At 45.6% G+C, this 22,650-nt stretch overlaps 1 protein-coding gene across 2 annotated transcripts in view; it reads left to right on the top strand.

Annotated features, from left to right (window-relative positions):
* Nucleotides 1–22,650, top strand: part of COL20A1 (collagen type XX alpha 1 chain) — a 537,383-nt gene that overhangs the window by 158,707 nt on the left and 356,026 nt on the right. For both annotated transcript variants that reach the window (XM_085619699.1, XM_085619698.1), the window contains exons 7-9: nt 3,893–4,048; nt 6,873–6,992; nt 14,818–14,982. In XM_085619699.1, the coding sequence (XP_085475825.1) occupies nt 3,893–4,048; nt 6,873–6,992; nt 14,818–14,982 (441 nt within the window). The remainder of the gene's footprint in view (nt 1–3,892; nt 4,049–6,872; nt 6,993–14,817; nt 14,983–22,650) is intronic.

The raw sequence follows: 22,650 nt of genomic DNA, 5'->3' as shown, positions 1-22,650 counted from the left end.
CACCTCGCCAACATGCGTCTGCGTGCACAGCAGTGCTTTAGTTGTGCGAGTGTGGACGCACCAGCTCCTTGTGTTGAAGCACCCCAAATGTTAATGTCACCTGGCACGCCAAAGCATTTCACGCGTGCTCACAAACGTATTGGTATTTTTACTGTCCCAAAATTATATCAAGGCTCACAAAAACTTTCCTCAAATTTTAAAGGACTAAATTTAGATAAATAAATCATCCTCTTCTATAATATTTGAGGTTCTATGCACACCTCACCTCCAGGGCCTGAATGGAAACCAAAATCAGACCTAGAAAAAATTTGCAAACTATTCCCATACTGAAGGGAGACACAAGTAGAATGGGACAGTGGGGGCATTTTTTTTAGGTTCTAGCAGCTGCTCTGAAGGCAGCCAGCTAGGCTACACCTTTCTTTTTGTGATATCTGGGGGTATCAGGGTGAACTGGCCCTCTGTCCAGCCACTACCCTCCTACAGCTAGCCAGTGGCTACTGGACTAGTTGGACTCCAGTAAACTGTGCCAAGACATCAGGCACCTGTGACCAGATCCCTGATGCCACTAGAGCAGTGTCCTCACTCAGGACGGGAGGGCACTTCTGTTGCTTTTGGGGGGGCGGGGGGGTTATGGGGCTGATCAAGAACCTTTGACTTCACATCATATGCTACCACTAAAAAATAGGGGAACCCCTGAAGGAATAAAGGTAGAACAATCGGGGAAAATCAAAATATCAAGAAACTGTCTATTCTTCCTATCTCTTTCAAAAAACGCAATTAAGTCATTAAATACACGTCACTCCAGGTATGCCATGTGCTTAAATCAAAAGAGTGTAAATAAGTTGTTTAAAGAAACATTTTATTTTTGTTTTACTGTTATTCAAAAAATACAGATAGATCAGTGTTTGGTTCATATCTTGACCTCATAAAATATATACAACAATGACACTGGCCCCAAATCAGGGAAATTCCCATGGACTGCCTCTCAGCCTAATCATTCATACAAACTCACATTCAAATAAACCCATTCAAACTGTGAACACACACTAAGCATTCATCAAACGTTATGTCCAGTTATGATTTACAGTCCCTATACAAGTACAACATAGAACAAGTTTTTTCCTTTTGGGCAATTGGGTTGCTGATGTAGTCCAATACTAACGAGAATTTACATCAAAGATTGCAACGTGATTTAGTATAAACAAATTAAAGAAATTTATCAAATCAGCAAAACAATTTTTTTACATAAATTAAACAGTAGGATGCAAGTATAGGGAACAAATCAAGTTCAATCAAACACGCCGACACGCGTTTCGGTGTAACCACCCCCTTTGCGGGGGTATCACCTTCTTCAGGGCGTGAAGGTAAATTCGTATCAAGTGTCCATGGGGCCTGTTGAGTGATAGAAGATGTCAAACATAATAACATAATTAATTTTTCAGACAAATAATACATTTTAAATTTATGTAAATACTGCTCAATTAAATAGTTTAAAGAAGCACATGGTTAGGCCTGCGAGTGAGAAACCCTTAATAAAATTATAATAGAATAGATTTGCTCTGCACACATTGTAAAAGTACATTGAACAAAGAAATACTGACATATAAAAAGGAAACATAAAAGAAAAACAGTGTCAAGCAACGAATACAAAACAGATATTAAAAAGAGGAAGGTAAAAAGACAACAATAACTACACAGGGAATTAGTTTTTCCTTCATGACTGCATGATTTTTTGAGACACTGCGCATGGTGTGGCAGGCGCATCCCGATCCCACTGCCGACTTGCCAGTGCAAGGCTATGTAGGGAATCAGAGGTGATGCCTGGCCAACAGCTCTGGCACTACTCCCAACCAAACTAGGAAACTGAGCCAAGATGTTTAATGCCCATGGGCTACTGGTCGGAAGGGACGTGCTGGGCTGAGGTTAGCCCAGACATGACGGGCCCCAGGATTAACAACTTGGATCGCTGCACAAAGGAACAATCACAAATGTTTTATTTTAGTTTGAGCCAAACCTCCTCGTTCCCACATTGTACTCAGCGCTACTGCCACAAACCCTTAGGGACAGGGCTAGGGAGGTGTTGGAACTGACACACAGCGACAGGTTCTCCACTAATTCGCACCTCTTTTAATAATGGTCGATTCCATCTTCGGCACAATCACTGCACCTCGCCAACATGCGTCTGCGTTCAGAGCAGCGCTTTAGTTGTGCGATTGTGGACGCGCCAGCTCCTTGTGGTGAAGCACCCCAAATGTTAATGTCACCTGGCACGCCAAAGCATTTCACGCGTATTGGTATTTTTAATGTCCCAAAACTATATCAAGGCTCACAAAAACTTTCCTCAAATTTTAAAGGACTAAATTTAGATACATAAATCATCCTCTTCTATAATATTTGAGGATATATGCACACCTCACCTCCAGGGCCTGAATGGAAACCAAAATCAGACCTAGAAATAATTTGCAAACTAGTCCCATACTGAAGGGAGACACAAGTAGAATGGGACAGTGGGGGCATTTTTTAGGTTCTAGCAGCTGCTCTGAAAGCAGCCAGCTAGGCTACACCTTTCTTTTTGTGATATCTGGGGGTATCGGGGTGAACTGGCCCTCTGTCCAGCCACTACCCTCCTACAGCTAGCCAGTGGCTACTGGACTAGTTGGACTCCAGTAAACTGTGCCAAGACATCAGGCACCTGTGACCAGATCCCTGATGCCACTAGAGCAGTGTCCTGACTCAGGACGGGGGGCACTTCTGTTGCTTTGGGTGGGAGTTATGGGGCTGATCAAGAACCTTTGACCTCACATCATATGCTGAAACTATATCCTTTCAATCCAAAGATTCGTATCATGGCTCTAGGGAATGAGAGCAACCTGATGCAGCATGGTCTGTAAGATGCAATGCTAATTGCGTGTTTTCATGTTAATTGTGTTTTTATAGTGCTTGGCGTCCAGGCGATATAATACGGTTCGGGGTCAGAACTCCAGAGGGTTGTAGAGACATCTGGTTTTCACTCTTTATCCTAGTTTTATGTGCGGTATATTTCTCTTGTGTGTATTAAAGTACTTTTCTTTCATAAAAAGTAAAGCACTGACTGGACATTGATTTTATCAGCTGGTGGTACGGTGTGCACTGCATTCTGAATGCCTAACCCCACCTAATCTCCTTGAGTACACTTTAGACTGCTCTGTCTTGCTACCCTGAGAGAGTCAAGTGCTGGAGAAGAGTACTTGGTCATCCAGTTTTGGGTCCACTAGTACTGACTTCCCAGGACACCAGTGGGGAACACTCCAGTTGATGCGATTGGATCTCAGTAACCCCAGTGTGCCCTGGTGCCCAGGAAGCCGGTTTTAACAACTCCCACGCTTTTAGTGAGAAATACAAATACCAACTCGCAAAGCATAACAATAGAATTACATCACCTCACGTGGCTGCTAAGAGGGTTGTGAGGTTCTCCCCACGGTCACCATTACAAATGCATATAAAACATGTGTTCATAAGGTCGGACTGGGACAGAAAATAGGTCCGGGCATCAAAATAAGAGTGGTACCTAATATTAAATTAGATAGCTAAAATAGTGGACCATCTTTTCAAATCAGGGCAGTTTTGAACTTGCAAAGGCATGCTGTAAAGTGTTTACTGCAGGATTCTCCAACGTTGGTCCTGGAGGACTAGATCCATGTGAGATTTTAAGAATATCTACATTTAGATAAATGTAGTTATCTTAAAAGTCTGGCATGGATCCAGCCCTCCAGGACCGATATTGGAGAACCATCGTTTAATATAATGTTGATAAAACTTGGGCAGAATAAGGCTGTTTGGTGTCATTCCTCAGCCACGTTGGCTGCTTTTACGTCTTTCTCACCCTTCTTCTTGTCTTCCTTTTTGCACTCAGGCAACCAATTCCAGTGCGACACTTCCACCAAAACGGATGTGGTCCTCCTGGTGGATGGCTCATGGAGCATTGGACGTAGCAACTTCAAGCTGGTGCGCGAGTTCCTGTGGGGTATCCTGGCACCGCTCCCCATTGCTCAGGACAAGATCAGGATAGGTACAGACACCTGAGTGAGTGAAGCACTCTGCCATTGACATGTAGTAGTTGTTTGCAATGGGATTGTTCATGGTGAGGAATGGGTGGCTCCTGGTGTTTCTTTCTACTGGCCAGGTTCGTTGAGAATACATGTGGGCACGCTCCACCTGAGTGGCTGAGATCTCTGTTTATTGACATGAGAGGTGAGATGTACAATAGAAATGGTTCCTGTGGGGTCTCCTGGTTACATTTCCCACAAAAAAAGCAGAATTATAGGGGGTAAAGGAGACGTGGACTAGAGACTAGAGTTACTGACTTTGGAACATGATAATCAGTTTTGAATCCAAGCTTCGGCTCAACATCATGTGATCATGTGAACATAATCTCCCTGTGTCTTAAGAACCTGTGTAATTTATTATTTCTCTCTTGTCTAGTGGTCAAATCCCTTTTGTAAAAGTTTGCCTCATATAGAATCACGTAGGATGAAACCGAGAGGGTACTGGTGTCTTTGGGACATTGAAAGGTGGAGGATGTGAAAGATGGAATTGCTTCTTCCGGAGTTTGCAAATCTCAAAATAATCACAGTTCTCCCTTGCTTAGCATTGATTGAGAATAAAAGCACTTGAATTTTGAGGGTTTTTTATAAGTTGACTGGTTACTGGTGGCCTTCTGGCACCACTCTCCATTAACAAATAGAATCAGTGTAGGGACGCCGATGGGTGCATGTTAAGTAGGATGTATCGCTTCCTAGCCGCTTGCTTAAAGTACTGTGGAGGAGGTTTCCATACAAGTGTAGGAAGAGTTCCAGGTTAAGGTCAGTGGGAGAAGATGCTAAAAGGCTTCTTCAGATTGGACAATATATGATTGGATGCTCACAGCAGGATCCATTCCACACTCAAGGACTGAATGCTGTTTGCACCCAACGTAGGGCGTGACAAAATGGTATACAGGGATGAAAGACATGGGGACTTAATTAAACTACGTCTGGTCGAATCTCCTTCTGCCAAGCTTGAATTTTAGAGTTTATCGCCATTGTGGCTGAGAATTTACCATCATCAAGGGCTCCGATGTTGTACTCAGCGGCGGCTGCTGCCAATCCAATGTGGGTGGCACACGAGAAAAAACATATATATATCTAGACTTACCTTTCGCTGCCGGCCGCCGCATTCTTCTACTCCCATGCCACGCCTCGCTGCTCCTCTGCTCCTGGCACTGCAATTCCCAAGAGCACTGGCTCTCAGACTCCCCACGCAATCCCAGCACTTCCCTCATGCTAATATTTCCAGCATAAGGGAAGCACTGAGATTGGGCAGAGCGGGGCAGTTTCGCACTCCAGCAGGGACTGGAAGCCTGTGCCCCTGAGCACTGCTGATATCTCCAAGGAACAGCCTGGACATATCCAAGTGCGCATGTCGGTTTGGCCATCCTAAGACAGCTGGTCAAAGCCACATGCACACTTTCAGTGCCCACCACTCCTCCTCCCCCTGCTGCTGACGCTGGAACATGGCCCCGCCCTAGACACTCGACTGAAATTGAAAAATAAAATGACAATAAAATAGTTTTGTTATCATATTATTTTTCTTCTGTCTGCTGCATTTCAGCAGTGGGGCGACACACCTCCACCATAGCAGATGAGCCGCCCCTGGTTGTACCCAAAATTGGGGTTACTTTGTCAGACCCACATACCTTGTCTCTCTAACATGCTGAAGATGTTTCCTAGAATGTTATGTAGACAAAGCATACCGGCCTTTCCACTGTGGTCTTTAATGGTGCTAATTCTGCCGATTATGATTATGGCGGGCCACTCTTGATGGGTCTGTACCACCTCCACCATCTTTGTTGGATTTAAGCACGAAACATGAAAAACGCAAAGTAGGAGGAGTATCTGCTAGCACAAGGCCCCCAATCAAGAAATATTGCGGGTGAACCTCCATTATCACTCTTCTCTAAAATGTGCCATAAATACAGACATGGTGCAATGCACAGAGCTACAACATATAAGACAGATGTCTCAAGAATTGGAATTTAGAGATGTAAAAAGTGCTCCGGTTTAGAGTTGTAGGCTCACAACGGTCACGCAAAAGCCATAGGATCAGAAGGTGACATGGAAGAAGCACATTATGCGTGAAGTAGGTTTAGAAAATGTTAATTATGATGACGAAATCTGCATAATTTACACATTTCCCCCTACTTGAAATATCTCAAAAAGTTACACTATACAATTTTTTACCCATGGGAGGCTGGTTTGTGCAAAATAATGTTTTGCCAAAGACGCTATCTGGTCGAACTAGTCTCCTGCCGCTATCTCAAGAGACTTCTTTATGCAAAGTGCGTGCTTGTGAGAAAAAAATATCACAGGACATAGACACAAACCACATTTTGCTCCAGAAGTGTGATTATGTTAATTTTTATATGGATTGTCCAAATGTTACGAAAAATTGTTAACTTGCACACCCTTATCTAGAATCTAGAACAGGACTGGTTTGTTTTGTATGGGCTCCTGAAGACATCAGTGGGATCTGCTCAGGAGTATAGTGCTGGACAATGAGAAGATATCCACATGATGCAATCAAGATGCTTTGCAGGGCACCTGAATGCATGCTGAGAGCCTTCTCAGCCCAATGGCATACAAGCGAAGTGGTTAACTTCCTGAGGACTAGAATAAGAAGGCGATTCTGACAGCATTGTATACATTGAAGACGTCTTCTTCGGTTTTAGCTCTCAGATGCATTGGCAATCCTTTGTTTCAGTACCAGTGGACCAGTGTGAATTGTACTGCATGAGCCAGCCCTTGCTACTACAAAGAAGGGATAATTCCATGTGTTCCTGTTTCTCTTGTCAACAGCCTTGTCCCAGTACAGTGGGGATCCACAGACAGTGTGGGACCTGAACACGCACTCCACGAAGGATGAGGTTTTGGAGGCTGTGAAAAATCTGCGCTACAAGGGTGGAAACACATTCACAGGTATGTCAACCTATACCCACCAATTCAGCCTGGTCGCGGAGCCATTAATTAGATCAATACTAGCCTATCAGATCAGCCGCAGCTACATCTCCACAAGCAGTTCCACAGGTAGGTGCATAAAATCTTCTTCCCACATGCACACCTTTGTAGGGAGGAAGTTCAAAAATCTACAGAAACTTTAGTAATTTCAGAGGCATGTGCACTCAACTTATATAAGCCAGACATCATTTTTACAAGTAAGCTCATTACTTCCTGTATGTCCCAAGGGCCCTTTTACAGGTAGAGAGGTCCAATCTCCTCCCACCTATCTGAATGTTTGCCCTGTTAGACATTTCTAAGGTAGGTAAGACCTCCCAAAATAGTGCTCCACCCTGTCTACAGAATCCTAAGTCTTACTAAAATCCACTCACACATTCATCCATCTTTGCTCCTATCTAACCATGGTTAATTAGGCATCTAACATTTCTAAGGCCAGCACGTTCACGTGCATAGTAAGCTCCTCACACCCCCCAAATCACTTAGAGGTTCTTGTCACTTGCCTCCAAAACTACAAATTACTGTTATTTATGAGATGTACGGGTTACAAGAGTCACCCAGTTAAGTTCCAAATGGACACACCTCCCTGAAAAAACAGGTATTTTATTGGATTGTTTCGCATTACATTTAAATGGTGCCTACTTCCCCTGTGTGAGATACTGAAATGCTCACACAATGGATAGCATGATCAAGTGTGTGTGGTTTGAAATGTGTTGTCTTTGTAATGAACCTATGTGTGAAGTATTTTTGTGTTGTGCGTGAGTGACCATGGAGGTGTTCCTATCTTGTCATTGAATGTCACGCTTAACAGTGTGACGAGTGAGAGATGCTCAGTTTATGATTTATTGTGTGCTGGCATCTATATACTTTGGGTTCAAAACAGGGGCGTAACACAGGCCCATGCAGCCCCTGCATTGCTGAGGGGGAGGAGGTGTGACGACCCTTTAGGGGAGCCCCAAACTTTCAGGGGTCCCCTATTGATCTCAAGACCAATGAATATCTGTGTGATCTGGGAGGCTTCGGGGCCCTTCATCACATTCTTCAGGGAGGGGGGGGGGGGCATCATTTTTAGTTATGCCACTGGTTTTAATTAATATACTGACTGTAACAGGATGAAAACCAATATGACATTTTATTTATCTGTGAGGAAGCTGTGGCTTAAAATGGCGTTGAGAGACAGAGATCTGTCAGGAAGAACTGAGTTATTGCTTTCGTAGGCTCTCAGCCATGAAGCATCAACTAGTGGTAAGAAAATGGTCAGACCTGCTGGTGTGGACTGTGTTAAAGTGACCTGAAGAGTATTGCAAATCGCTACAGCCATTACCAGAAGTGTAGCGTGGGTTGCCAGTACCCCCGGCAAGGCAAGTATTGCATCCCCTAACATGTGGACCATTAGTCTCTTCTACCAGTCCACTATTGAGAACTTTTTTTAAAAAAATTGCGCCCCTAAGAATCTTGCACCCGGGGCAATTGCCTATGTGGCCCCACCGATGCTACGCCACTGACCATTACTTATTTGTCCAATAGATTTATTGGAATGTTTTACTATATCCCATTCTTATGGGCAGTAGGCTGAACTGCATAGCTTTAATGGTTACTCAATAGTAGGAAGGAGGACAGGTATTTCTAGCACAGGTAGATATCCCGTATACGTCCTTGTGTTGCAAGCAGTGTATGTTAGTGGTACTTTCTTCCAGGCTGCTGTCTGAATTGCATGTGCTCCTGTATTTTCACAGTTTAATTAGGAAGAAGTTCCTGAGTTTTTCTGCTTGGACAGAAAATGTGAAACCTCCTATGGATTTATTTTCTTTCATGGATAAAAGTATCCACAGTGCTGTTCTTAAACGTAGATTCCTATTTTTCAAGAATTCTTCAAACGTATACCGTAAATATAATGATGTTTTTGTATGGGCGTCTTCGTAGATGAAGCAGAGCACCTTGAATATTGATCACCTCGCTGTAGGTAGAATTTGAAGGGTTTGTAAGACTGGTGAAGTGTTCCTACACCTTCCTTTTGGTGTAGGCACAGAAGTCCTGCCACAACATTCTAAATGTTTTGTAGTTCTTATTAAAAAAAGCATGGGATCCCTACGAATGAGCTTTGGGAATCGGTCTGCCTTGGAGATACGGGTGAGAATGGCTTGTAGCTTTTGCAGGAATCCAATGTATGGTAAGTTAAGGCTCAGTGTTCACACTGTTCTTGGCAACCTTAATTTAAGTCATCCATTCCAGATATGATTGCTAATTCTGTCCCTTTGCCTGGGTAAAATATGCTGGGATGGATGCATCTAGATTCTTATTGAAGAGTGATCTGATGTAGGGGTCTTCAACTCGGCTGGGAAGGATCTATGTTTTACTAATTTATTTCACCAGCATTTGAATACTTTCTCAGCATTGACTTCCAAGAAGATTTTAGGGGGTCTGGACCAGGGTAATCCTGATGATCTGGTTATCTCTTTAAAGTTATATAATTCTTCTCCAGGGAGTGTGTTGATTGTGTTAAGAAATGGTTGATTGCTCTTGTCTGTCTCTTTGATGATCTTCATGTTGTTTGGAGGAGGTGTAGACCCTGAATATCGAAAGTAGACTATCGATACACAGAATACCGACCTCAAAATATTAAAACTAAAATATCTACAGGTAAGTATAGATTATCTATGCCTAACTCCACGTCTGTGTACCTTGTCAATGTATATATCTTCAAGGTACATAGATGTGGAGTTCGGAATACTAGATTTATACCTCTCTAAGTACACTTACATTTTGATATTTTGTCCCCGATATTCTGTTCTCGATATTCTTGTACCATGACATTTGTGGAAATCGATATTCAGTATTACAACCTTTGGGAAAGTATGAGCTGTTTTGTTCATAAGGTGCTCATCTAGTTTTTTGATTTTTGTGATGACCTTCTGGAGAACTTGCAGCAGAAGACTTGAGAGTGTGGAATCTTCAAGTTGTAGCACCATGGGTCGGGAAGTCTACCGGGATCTTAAGCAGCTTCTTTGATGGGCACTCTCCATCCGCTGTGTATTTGGAGTAGTGTTCTGTTAGAATGACATAGACAAATTTTGTCTTTCTCATTCTATGAGTACTTTTCACCACTTGCATTGTAAGATGCAGAGTAAATTTCTGATTTTCATAATTTTGTCATTGTTCCACATGATCCTTTTCTTGAGGGTAGGTTTCAATGACATCCTTAATAGTGTCTGGTTGTCAAGGCTTAAAGCAACCAGTAATGGAAGGTGGATATATATTGTGTTTGGTTGTCGCCAGGAGTTTTGCCAAGGTAGAACCTCAGTGCTAGAAAGTTCAGCTTTCCCCATTGTGTGCATCTGCTGTTAAGGGCTGTCTTCATGTTAGTTTGGGGTTCAGGCTGTGCTACAAATGGGGGTCTCTAGTTTACCATGGTTTGCACCTTGTCCAAGAAGGGATCCTTCCTTCTAATCAGGATAAGGGAGTTACACTCCTAAAATAACCCCTGCTCACCCCTTTGGTAGCTTAGCCTGAGCAGTCAGGCTTATCTTAGAGGCAGTGTGTAAAGCATTTGCACATAACCAACAGTAATACAGTGTAGGCACTACAAAAGGATACCACACCAGTTTAGGAAAGTATCCAATATTTTTATATACTTAAGACAAGACCAAAACGATAAAAATCCACAATACAGACCGTAGAAATCTTCACTTATCAAAATAACCTTGAAATAAAGTTCCTTGACGTCGATAGCTCCGTCTGGGGCTATCACGGTGTCGTGAACAAACAAATCCAGACAGTTCTGGCTGACCGCGGCGTCATGGGCCAGCTGCGGTGTCGGGAAGACCCGCAGAACAGTACCTTTAGAAATGCAGGGCATTGGCAGCCTCCCATTGAGCTTCCGAAAGCACGGCGTCCGCAGGTGTTAGTTCCGGAGGTCGGTGCAGGAGTCGTCGGGCCCTCAAAGTCACACGCAATGCAGATCATACTCCTCGTTGTTGAAGTCAGGAGCGCTGACATCAGCAGGCATAGGGTGCTGCGATGCGAAGTGCAGTGGTGCGGCGTGCGGTGCCCACAGGTCGCGGTGCAAGCAGCAGCTTGGTGGAGGCATCAGATGGCGTCGTTGGTGAGACCAGGGTCATGGTGCGGCTTTGCGGCGGTGCCCTCTGCGGTGCCTTCAGGACATGGAGTCGGCAGTGGTGTTGTAGAGGTCGTCTGGTTGGTTTTTCTTCTGTTGCAGCACAAAACACACAGTCCCCAGTGCTGAGGGCAGAAGAACTTGAAGTCTTTGCTGTTCCTGAAACATCTTGAACAGTGGGCAAGCTCTACCTCAAGCCCTTGGAGATACTCAAAGAAAGAAGTTGTAGAATGTTCAGTCCAGTCCTTTCACTGCCCAAGACAGAAGCAGCCACTGCAGGCCAACACAGCAAAGCACTCAGCAAAGTGGTAGTTCCTCATCACAGCTTCTCCAGCTCTTCTTCTTGGCAGTCTTCTTGGTCCAAAAGAGTTCTAAAGTTCAGGGGTTTGGGCCCCACTGTCTATAGCCCCAAATCCTTTGTCCTCTTGGGCAAAGAGTGTCTGTGCCCAGTCAGAACTAGTTCTGTTGTCTCTGGTGTAGCTTCCTGGCAGGAGGTGGAGACGGCATTGTCAGAGGCAGACCAGGCCCATTCAGCTGAAATGAAATCTCCTCTCCCTCTTCTAAATGCAGCCAAGGTCTATTCAGCCCTTTACTGCCCCACCTAGACTCTCTGGAGCCACTGCTACTCCCCAGCCCCTGTCATCCCAACACCAGACAGTCAATCCACAATCCCAGCAGATACCTACTTGTTGGCTGAGCAAGAAAATACCTACTTTCTAAAAGGGGTATTTTCAAACACAGAATGTAAAAATCACCTTCACTAAAAGATGCATCTTTAAGATTCTGAGTTCAGGCATACTCAACTTTATTTTTCTACCTTGTTCCCAGGGCCAGTTATGTTCATAAGATGTTATAAACAAACTCCCCATTCTATCCTATAAGAACAGGTAGCCTTGCAATAGTGAAAAACTAAATTGTCAGTAATTCACTATCAGGACATGCCACACACACCAGGGCATGTCCTACCTTTCACATACACTGCACCCTGCCCACAGCGGTACCTTGGGACTATCTTAGGGGTGACTGACATGGAAGGAAAGGGAAGGTTAGGGCCTGGCACGTGGGTACACTTGCCAAGTCGACATGGCAGTCCCAGGCTGCACACAGCCTCTGCAATGGCAGGCCAGAGTTACATTTACAGGCTGTTGAGTGGGTGGAACAATCCAGAGCTGCAGCCCACTAACAGCATTTGATTTACAGGCCCTGGCACACTCAGTGCACTTTATTAAGGACTGACAAGTAAATCAAATATGCCAATCATGGAAACACCAATCCATAACACAGTTTACAACAGGATCACTTGCACTTTAACACTGATCAGCAGTGAAAAAGTGCGCAGAGACATTAAACCAGCAAAAACAGAGTCAAAACTGGGAGGTCAGAAAGCAAAAACTCAGGGGAAACACGCCAAAAGATGCCAAGACTTACAGGCTGGTTGCTATTGAAGGCAAAGGAATCATGGGCACTCCAGAACATTAGAGAGTTGCTGATTACCATGGCATATCTAGGGGGTATAAAATGATATCTAATGTGCTTCAGGTGGAATAGGTAAATTCAGATATAATTTGCAGGCTGTTGAAAACTGCTAGATTAGATTTGTTGAATGCAATAGGTGCTAGCTACTGGTTGTAAAAACATGTTATAGTCAACCAGGATGTGCAGTTTGGTTAGTTACTTAGCAGAATATTATCACTGCATCCAGTAAGGTTTCCTCAAACTTTGCATTATGGATTTCTCTTTCAAAAATAAGAACGAGTGACATTTCTTTAACACCGACATAATCTTGCATACTTTTCTGCATTTTGCGTAACACTTTTTATTAGAATTGCCTCAGCTTACACCATTCAACACTCCGCATAACTGCAATCTTGTTAAGGATAAAAATCCTATCAAGAAAGCCTTGGAACAATGCGAACAGAACACAAGCAGCTGTGTGTGCATCACATGCGGTTTTGCACTACCCTTGAGCATAAAATTACGGGCATTTTGCATAATAACGTGTAATTTTATGGGCCTTTCGTATAGTTTTCTCAAAGGAAATTCTGTGCATTTCAGCCAGGCCCAATCAAAACAAGATTAAACAAGTAGTTGGGATTTACATTGGTTCTCCACACTTATGGGTAAATTGTGCTTTTACAATCTGTAATGCTTCACACAAGAAAAATCACTGTCTTTACCATCACATAATGTAGGATGGAGTTAACTTCTCCTTTAAGGGGGGGGGGAGGAATTGATCAGGACTTTCCTATTAAAAGCACTCATTTAGAGTTCACCCTTCCTCAATTCTATTGTTTTGCCATACCTCTCTCCCTACATGAATCTGGCTCGCTCTCAACCTCTCTCTCTGCATCATTTATCCTTTACCATGTCTCTCCTTAAGTAACCCAGCTCAGAATACACCACCTCTCTCATTTTCTTTCATTTTATCACTCTCACTGCCTACCCTTACTATACTTCACCTCTCGCTCTCACTCCACCTCTCTGGACCTCTGTCTAGTCTTGTCTCTTATCTCACTCTGTCGCTTACAACACAATCCTCTACCTCGACTCTCTCTACTTCACATATCACTCCATCTCTCTCTACCTCACCTTAACCCCTCCTTGTCTGCCTCATACTGCTCCCCTTCCTCAACCTAACTCCACTTTCTCAGTCTCTCTCTCTGTAGCACTAGTTCTCTTTTTTCCAACTTCACCCTGTACCTCCTTAATCTGACTTACCTTATCACTATTATGCAACCTCATCACCCCTCTCTCTACATCACTCATTTCTTTCAAGTTCTCAACTCACTCCTAATCAGTCCTCCTTTGCATCTATGCTGTTGTGTGTTCATCATGACTCTTTTTGATAGGCCTGGACGAAATGTAAATTATGCCAGAGTAATTGGAGTAATTTCAGCAATTACATGTTATTCTTGTGATGAGAAATTATAGAAATTAGGTGATTATGCCAATTTGAGTAATTAAGAGTAATTTGGGGCAAAAATCCTACGGCAGGAGCACAGGAACAATTAACGAAGAAAGAGAGAGCGGCTGCTGGCTACTGCTGTTCGTGTCCTTGCAAATGATGGATCTGCGACACACATTTTGTTTTTCACATTTATTCGGATAGCTGACTTAAAATGGCTTGATGGCTCACAGAAGTGTAGCAACCTGTGAAAGTATACAGGAGACGGGTGTTGGACTATTGTCCGTACTCCAGCGTCCCTTGGGGCGTTATATCCTGTTTATTACATTAACTTCACTGGATCACTATCCTCTTTTGATGAACTTTGAAATTACTTTGTGCCCCTCATAATTGAGATTGAATTTATAAAACAATATTGATTTTTCCACAGATTAATAGTTGATCCTTAGTTTGACACTCCTTAAGAAATCTTCAACTGCTTCTGGTGCAAATCCAATACAAATTCTACTAGCATTTTGAAAACCTAATACTGCTAGAAATATATAGTTATCCATGTGTAATCTTTGTACATGTTTTAACCATGATTGTCTATTTTGCATTGCGATGCAAAAATATTCTAGATTTTACTTAAAATAATTTTATTTTACGTGCAAGACATTGATACCACTGTTTGGTTTGTCACTCTTAATAAATCCATTAAATAATTAAATGCATCTTTTTTATAAGGTGTTGCCAGTATCTCTTTCACACTGACTTTCCTCTTTACCAAGGTCTTGCTCTGACACATGTGATGGAGGAAAATTTGAGATCACAAGCTGGAGCGCGGTCGGATGCCGGGAAAATTGTGATCCTCTTGACGGATGGAAAATCCCAAGATGACGCCAACAGCTCTGCCCAAATTTTGAAGAATACCGGCATAGATATTTTTGCTATTGGTGAGAAACTGAATAATGTTTTTCATTATTTTTTTTTATTGAGGGGGCATTGTACAAAGGTTATTGGAAGTTTATATCTTGATTGTCAAATGAGGATTGAGCACAGATCAAACCAGTCTTGCAGAATCTAGTAGGTTTCCTAGAAGGTCTATGACAGGGTCAGGCAGGGGTCAGCCACTTGGTAACCCTGGAAACTTCATGTGGGTAGTTGTACCTAAGAATAGTGCCCACATGTACCCTCATGGTTTGGTCCTAGACAAGAGAAATAATGTGTTATTTTTCTAATTTGGTTGGAACAGCTCTTGTGTAGACATTGCCCAATGATAATCATGGTGCTTATAATCTGTATGGTTTTAGTGAAATGTGGTACCTATGAGATTCTATAGAGTTGTATGTGTTTGAAGAATGTGGTGACTTGTAGTTCATCTTGGAAAGTGTGGATCCAAAACCCAAACTGTAAATGTATATATGATGATATTGTCTTGTGAGACTGCATAGGTGGCACGTTTCCCAGGTTCATGAGCTGTTCCAGTCCAGGTTTTTTCCTTTGAATTGTAAGATTCGTAGTCCTGCTTTTATAGTGAAATACACACACCTACATCGTTAACAAAAGCACACCTGGACTGGAGCAGCTAGCCATGCGGCGACCTAGGAAACTTAGCAGGACTGATTCTGCCTCATGTATGTAGACATTCGTGTCACAGACTACCACAGCCGCTTTCGTGATACTAGGGTAAAAGGTGTTCGCTGGAACACCCAGTTACTTAACCACCGAAGATATGTAATAACACCGCTCAGAAAAAAAAGTTTTGAAGTACGTCACGTGACGTCATAAGGCACCACTTCAAACGTCAGAGATAGAAGATTCTAGAAGCAGGTTAAAGAAGGTTGTCCTCAGAGAGCGCACGGCTGCCACGGCGACCAGAGGGCCTTACCAGATGGAGGTCACCGAGGTGGCGAGAGTTTTTGAAGTACGTCACGTGACGTCATAAGGCAGCACTTCAAACGTCAGAGATAGAAGATTCTATAAGCAGGTTGAAGAAGGTTGTCCTCAGAGAGCGCACGGCTGCCACGGTGACCAGAGTGCCTTACCAGATGGAGGCCACCGAGGTGGCGAGAGTTTTTGAAGTACGTCACGTGACGACATAAGGCAGCACTTCATACGTCAGAGATAGAAGATTCTAGAAGCAGGTTGCAGAAGGTTGTCCTCAGAGAGCGCCCGGCTGCCACGGTAACCAGAGCTCCGAGGCCACCGAGGTGGCGAGGGCCTGGCGGCGCTGGTCTGTGACCCCGGAGTTAATGGAGGGAGGAGACACCATATGAGAAGACAACACGCTGTGCTCTGGGTGTCCCGTACAACATTTCAGCAGGCGCTTCCACTGGCGGTAAGGAGGGCGCCTCGCCCGCTCTAAGGAGGCAAAGCTTCAAGATCGACAGCTTTCAGCTGGCAGAACCACTCACCAGTGGCGGCTGGTGACATTTGAAAGTGGTAGGGCGTAAAACGTCGGGATGAGTGCCCTAAAGGGAAGCGAGTGAGGCCGACCGCCAGGAAAGTAAAAAATATAAAAAGTGGGCAAATGGTGCATTTTCAAGCAAATCTGAGAAAGGAAGAACATTTATAAAGCAATCTATACATTAATAAGCCACCCTATCCATCCATTTACAAGAAAACATGTAGGCACTTTAAGGCAAATGGATTGCATCATTCTGTACAATCCTATTCATCCATTCAGAAGAGGTGCACCCTGAGCCCTTCACTTAACTTATCCATTCTATAAAAGTGTATTCATTCAGTCATTTATCAACCTATTCATAAGAGGACCAGGGACCACCTTGACACCGGCAGGTGTCCTCAACAAAATAGTTCTCTACATTTCTATTCATCCTCCGATTCATTTATCTAGTTACAACAGCGCCCTTGGGTGCCTTGAGGTGACTCAGTCAATGGAGTCATTCACTACTAGCCTATTTATCCATTCACAAGAGAAATAGAAGGCAGCTTGATGCCATTCAAATAACAGGACCCTTCTCTACAAGTCTGTTCACCTTGCCATCCATCCACAAATGCACCTGTGGATGCCTTGGGCCAATACTTTGGTAGAGTCAATCTCTGGTACCCTATTTATTCATCAAGCTACTCATGAATCCACACATGACCAAATTAAACTGGCCTTTTAAAAAATCTCGTCGCACCCACCCTTGAACCCAACCCTCCAGTCATCCCTTTTCTGCTCTCTTCTAGACTTTGGGTATCTAGTGGTGTTAGCACCTCCTGTGCAATCAGAAGAAGTGGCTGCCTCAGAACCGAGCAAAGCTGTGTGATCTTGCGAAAATCAATGTAGGTCAACTCAGTGGGGAGGTGAGTGGGATTTAAAGCGCAATTATCACCATTAAGTGGCACCTTTACCCCAGTCCTTTAGCTACAACAATTGTGTTTAGAAACAGGTTAAATGCTGGTGTAAGGCGCTACATAAAGGACACCTGACTTGTTCTCTACTGCAAATGCTTGCTATCAGCACAGCTACAGAATAAACCCCAAAAGTGCATATACAAGCACATATAAAGAATGAACAAGGAGACCAGAATACCGATCCCAACGTCCCCTTTTGAAGCCCTGTGTAATCCCGGGCAAATCAGGTTTTCTTTCTCTTGCACTCAGTTCCATATAGGCTGGACCAGGGTGTCGAGCACTACTTTAAAACAGCCTTATTTGTCAACTCATTCAAGTCCCTCTGGAGTCTTCGCCACGATTTACCCTAAAGAACGTGTCCCCACTGCCCCGGACAGACAGACACGGCACACAGAGAGAGAACACAGAGACGGGGCGCTGATGAGGGGAAGAAAAAGATGCAGATCTGTGAAACAATGCAATGGGTGGGAAGAGAGGGTTCGACCAGTAGACAGGGACACAGAGTGAAAGAGGAAGATAGATAGAGAGATAACTTGAGTTCTATGTTAAATGCCCCTGTGGAGAAGCAAGAGGTGGAAAATAGCAGCACAACGAAAGGCGGGCAGGTAGAAAGAGAGACGAGTAATGCAGAAATAGAAAGTGACAGGCAGAATAACACAGAAACAAAGACTGGGGGGCATGGGGTGACAGGCAGATAAAGACCAGAAAAGGAAAGGGAGGGAGAACTGAAAAGAAACATACAGACAGAAAGGCTTAAAACGATCGTGCGAGGCACAGGGCAACAAACACAAGCGTAGGCATACTGACAGAGAGGGGTACAGGCAGGCGTCCTGTCGGCCCCATACCACCCCATCAGGGGGCTTACACTCACGACCCTTGCACCTGTCAGGCTGTAATCTGTCCAGTTGGTGCTCCAACGTACTACCAAGCAATAGATGGTACACATGTTCCATAAGCCTGCAGCAGGGCAGGGCCATACACCACCCTTGCACCTCTCAGGATGTAACCAGTCTAGGTGGCGCTTCCACGTTCTACCAGGCAGTGGGCGGCAGTTGCGGCTCGCGCTGGGGGGGGGGGGGGGTATCGCGCGGGGGGGTGTTAAAATAAATGTTAAAAAAATCCTTATCCTACCTGAGGTCCACTCCTGAGCACGTCCGCGCCGCCTCGGGTCCGTCCGTTGGCGCCTACAGCCCCTCTCAGGCTCTCAGCCAATCCTGGCACTGCCAGCAGCGCCAGGAATTGGCTTAGGGCACGGTTACTGCTCGCCCGCCTGCCCATTAGGAGACCGAGGTTTGAGCCTTTGCTCAACCCTCGGTCTCCTAATGGGCATGCGCCAGCCAGAGCAGACACAAGTGCGCATGACTGGGCACGGAGCGAAAATTCGCTCACCTTCCCCAATCATGTGCACTTGTGCTGCTGCCTGTTGCCCCTGCCTGGTCTGTCTGACAATCATGTCAGTCAACATGAGGTCGGACCGCCCACCCCCGGGTGGGCGGTCCGACGTCATGCTGACTGACATGATTGTCAGTTCTCCTCTTTGAACTTAAGTAAACTGATTCAGTTTACTTAAGTTCAAAGACACTGACGCTGCGGGCGATGCTGCGGGGGGGGGGGCTGCGCCCCAACGCCCTAATGGACGCACCGCGCCTGCCACTCACTGCCTTCCAAGGACTCTTTCGGGTACTTCAGGCCTGCTCAGTGTGTTATCATAAGGATGGTTTTTGTTGACGTCTGACGCCCTTGTGATAACAGAGAGCAGCAGCCAGATTGAGCAAGGAAGGCAATGTGCGAGTAGGAACTGCAGATTAAATAACCGATGGGAAAAATAATTATCATTTGGGTTAAAGACAAGTTTATTTAGCGCACTGTGAGTTTATCATCAAACACGTTCCTCTGTGCTGGATGGACGTAGAGGGCGGGAATATGCTGATGCCCAAAGTCAGACGTCAGTTTGTCTTTTTAGTGTGTGGGTTTCGCCTACAGACAGCTTTTAGCTGTGATTTGTCAAAAGACCGGGGCTTTAAGTGGGCCGGGTCTCACCGGTGCTGAGCACCTGCAGTTTTTTAAAGGGGGCCTCGAAATGGGTCTCTATCGGGCTCTGTTTTGTGTCCTGGCACAGGCAGTACGTTTTTTTTCCGGACTGCAGTGACAGCAGGCACATCGATGTGCGCGTGCTCACACTGCTCACTTCTCCCTAGTGGAGAAGTTACGGCATGACGTCATGCCAGGTGAGCGTTGTAGGGGAAAGGAAATCCTTTAAAGAGAGTCATTTTCTCTCCGGATTTCCCTTCTCTTTTTTTTGAAACGCAGGAGCAGCAACATTGTCATGGTGTCACCAGGGCTTTAAGTGAAAGCTTTTTCAATATTATATACAAGCCATATTTGTTACTTACTTATTTTATACAACTAACAACCATTGACAAAGCCAATATTCCTGACTGGCTGCAATGACAGAAACAGCAAAATACAAGTCGGGCAGCACACTGTGCTAAGCACAGATTTATTTATTTTTTTAATTCTTTTTATTAACTTTGCTCAGACCATCAAACAATACAGGACATTTAGCACAATACATGCGGTGAATTACCCATCCTCTGAACAATGACCGACCTTCAAGGACACAAATGAGACAAATAACAATAGCTGTTAGGGTTCTAGTCCTCCCCCCGTCTGCCTGTATTTCCGCCATGGCCCCCATACCTTACGCCATTTTTTGGTGCAACCTCTGCTTTTGTAGATAGTTTCTTCAGGCCTTTGGCACCAGTCTATATCCTGTACCCATTGGTCCCATTGGGGCGGGGTCCACGAGCCCCAGTCCCTCGGGATATTCCTCTTCGCCACCCCCGCCGCCAGGGCCAGCCAAATCTCCTTGTGTCTAGTCCAGTCCGAGTCGCTCCTAATCATTAATAGCAGCCATCGGGGCTCCAGCGGGACAACTGAGCCCACCACTGCCGTCATTATGTCAACCACCTTGGTCCAAAATGGGACTATCTGGGGGCACTCCCATAGGATGTGTGTGGGGAGGAGGTGCCCTCCTCCCCACATCCCCGTACACAAAGGGCCGATCTGCTCCTCCCCCAGCCGTACAGATGGGTGCGGGGGTAATATACTCGGTACAGGATCTTAAGCTGTACTAACCGGAACCTACACCGAATTGCAATCTCCCTTGGGCTCTGTAGGGCTTCCTGCCAGTCTTTGTCCTCCAGTTCACCTATGTCCCCCAGTTCACCTATGTCCCCCACCCATCTCTCTCGCAGTGTCACCAGGGGGTCCGTCATGTTATTGATGAGTTTGCGGTATATTGTGGAAGTGGGTTTTCCTGCTATCGGGTCCAGGAGCAGCCTATCCTCCAGAGGGGAGTACTCTGGGATGGTCGTGCCGCACCTTATGTGAGTCCGCAGGGCGTGGGTGAGGCGTAGGTAGTGGTAGTGTTGGGAGTCATGTAGATCATACTCTTTTTTAAGGTAGAAAAAAGACCGCGGAGCGTCTCCCTTCCAGACGTCCCCCAGGTACTCGATTCCTATGAGTTTCCAGCCCCGAAACCCTGTCAAATGAGTCACATCCAACAGCTGGTCCCCGTGCCATAGAGGGGTTCTTCCCGTCAGGGAGTCCGACCACCCCAAGTATTTATTGGCCTCCCGCCAACATTGAATCACCACTCTGGTGTGTGATGGCCAATCCCTACCCTGTTTACGGGCATACAACAGGGGCTCGCAATTACCGTTCGGCATTACCCATCGGTCCACTCTGTAGGCCGGTTCTGACCGATCCGCGTAGACCCAGCCATTTACCACCTGTAACTGGGAGGCCCAGTAATAGAGCCTGACGTCCGGAAGGGCCAGCCCCCCATCAAAGACCCCCCTCGTCAGCTTGGGCTACGATATTCTGGGACTGCCACCATCCCAGAGCAGGACACGTAGCTCCTGCGCTATCTTCTTAAACACCACCGCTGGTATCGGGTATGGCGTGTTTTGCAGGATGTAAAGCAAGCGTGGCAATGCGAGCATTTTAAACATTGCTGCCCGACCCATCAGGGAGAGAGGCAGCGACCTCCAGTGGTGCACGTCAGTTTTAAGACGCGATAGCTGGGGTTCCAGGTTCCTGACGAAGAACTCCGCCCTGTCCCGTGTAATGTAGAGTCCCAGATATTTGAATCCGTCCACGGCGATGGAAGCGGGACACCGAGTCGGGACTCTCGGTGGAGGGCCTGAGAGCGGGAAAATCAGTGACTTTCCCCAATTGATCGTGTAGCCCGAATAGCTACCGAACAAATCAAAGAGGTGTAGCGCCTGTGCGATCGAGTGGTAGGGCCTGGCCATGTATAACACAATGTCATCTGCGTATAAAGAAATACGCTCCTCCCACTCATCACTCAATGCCAGGCCCCAGAACGACCTATCCCTCCTAATCCAGTGTGCCAGCGGTTCCAGGGCTAATGCGAAAAGGAGGGGGGATAGAGGACACCCCTGCCTGGTGCCCCTTCGTAGCGGAAAGGCTCTAGACACCGCCCCGTTCACTCTCACCCTCGCCATTGGTTGTTCGTACAAGAGCCGAACCCAACTACGGAATACGGGACCGAATCCCAGTCTGCGGAGCACCATAAACAGATAGGGCCATTCGAAACTATCAAAAGCCATTGAGGCGTCCAACGCCATCAGTGCTGTCTGGGTGGCCCCCACCTCTGTCATATATAGCACTCCAAAGAGGCGACGTAAGTTGTGTCGGGTGCTCCTACGGGGCATGAACCCGGACTGGTCCACGTGCACCAAATCCGGCAGAACCGATAGCAGCCTATCTGCCAAGGCCTTAGCCAATACCTTAGGTTCTACATTTATGAGTGAGATCAGGCGGTAGGACGAGCAAAGATCGGTTGGTTTGCCCGCCTTGTGGATCACTACAATCATGGCCTCTCTTTGGTCAGGCGGAAGCCTGCCCACCTCCCGCGCCTCTCGATACATCCGGAAGAGCACGTTCGTGATAATATTGGACTGTCACTTGAAATTGCTCCACCGGAAGGCCATTGGGTCTCTGTGCCTTCCCAGACTGGAGGGAATTGAGGGCCTTTCCCATTTCTTCCACCGTGAAGTCTGCCTCCAGGCGGTCTATTTGTTCAGTCGACAAAGTGGGGAGCGCAAAGTCCTCCAAGAATTCCGTGCACTCCTGTTCAGTGCGGGTGCAAACCGGGGTGTATACCCCTTCGTAATAGGATGCAAAGGCCTCCGCCTAAGCACAGATTATTAGCTTAAGTGTTTTTAAGC

This window comes from Triturus cristatus, chromosome 7 (genome assembly GCF_964204655.1).
Source record: "Triturus cristatus chromosome 7, aTriCri1.1, whole genome shotgun sequence".
Classification (NCBI taxonomy): domain Eukaryota; kingdom Metazoa; phylum Chordata; class Amphibia; order Caudata; family Salamandridae; genus Triturus; species Triturus cristatus.
Note: the sequence above shows the minus strand (reverse complement) of the source record. Positions and strands in the feature narration are given on the sequence as shown.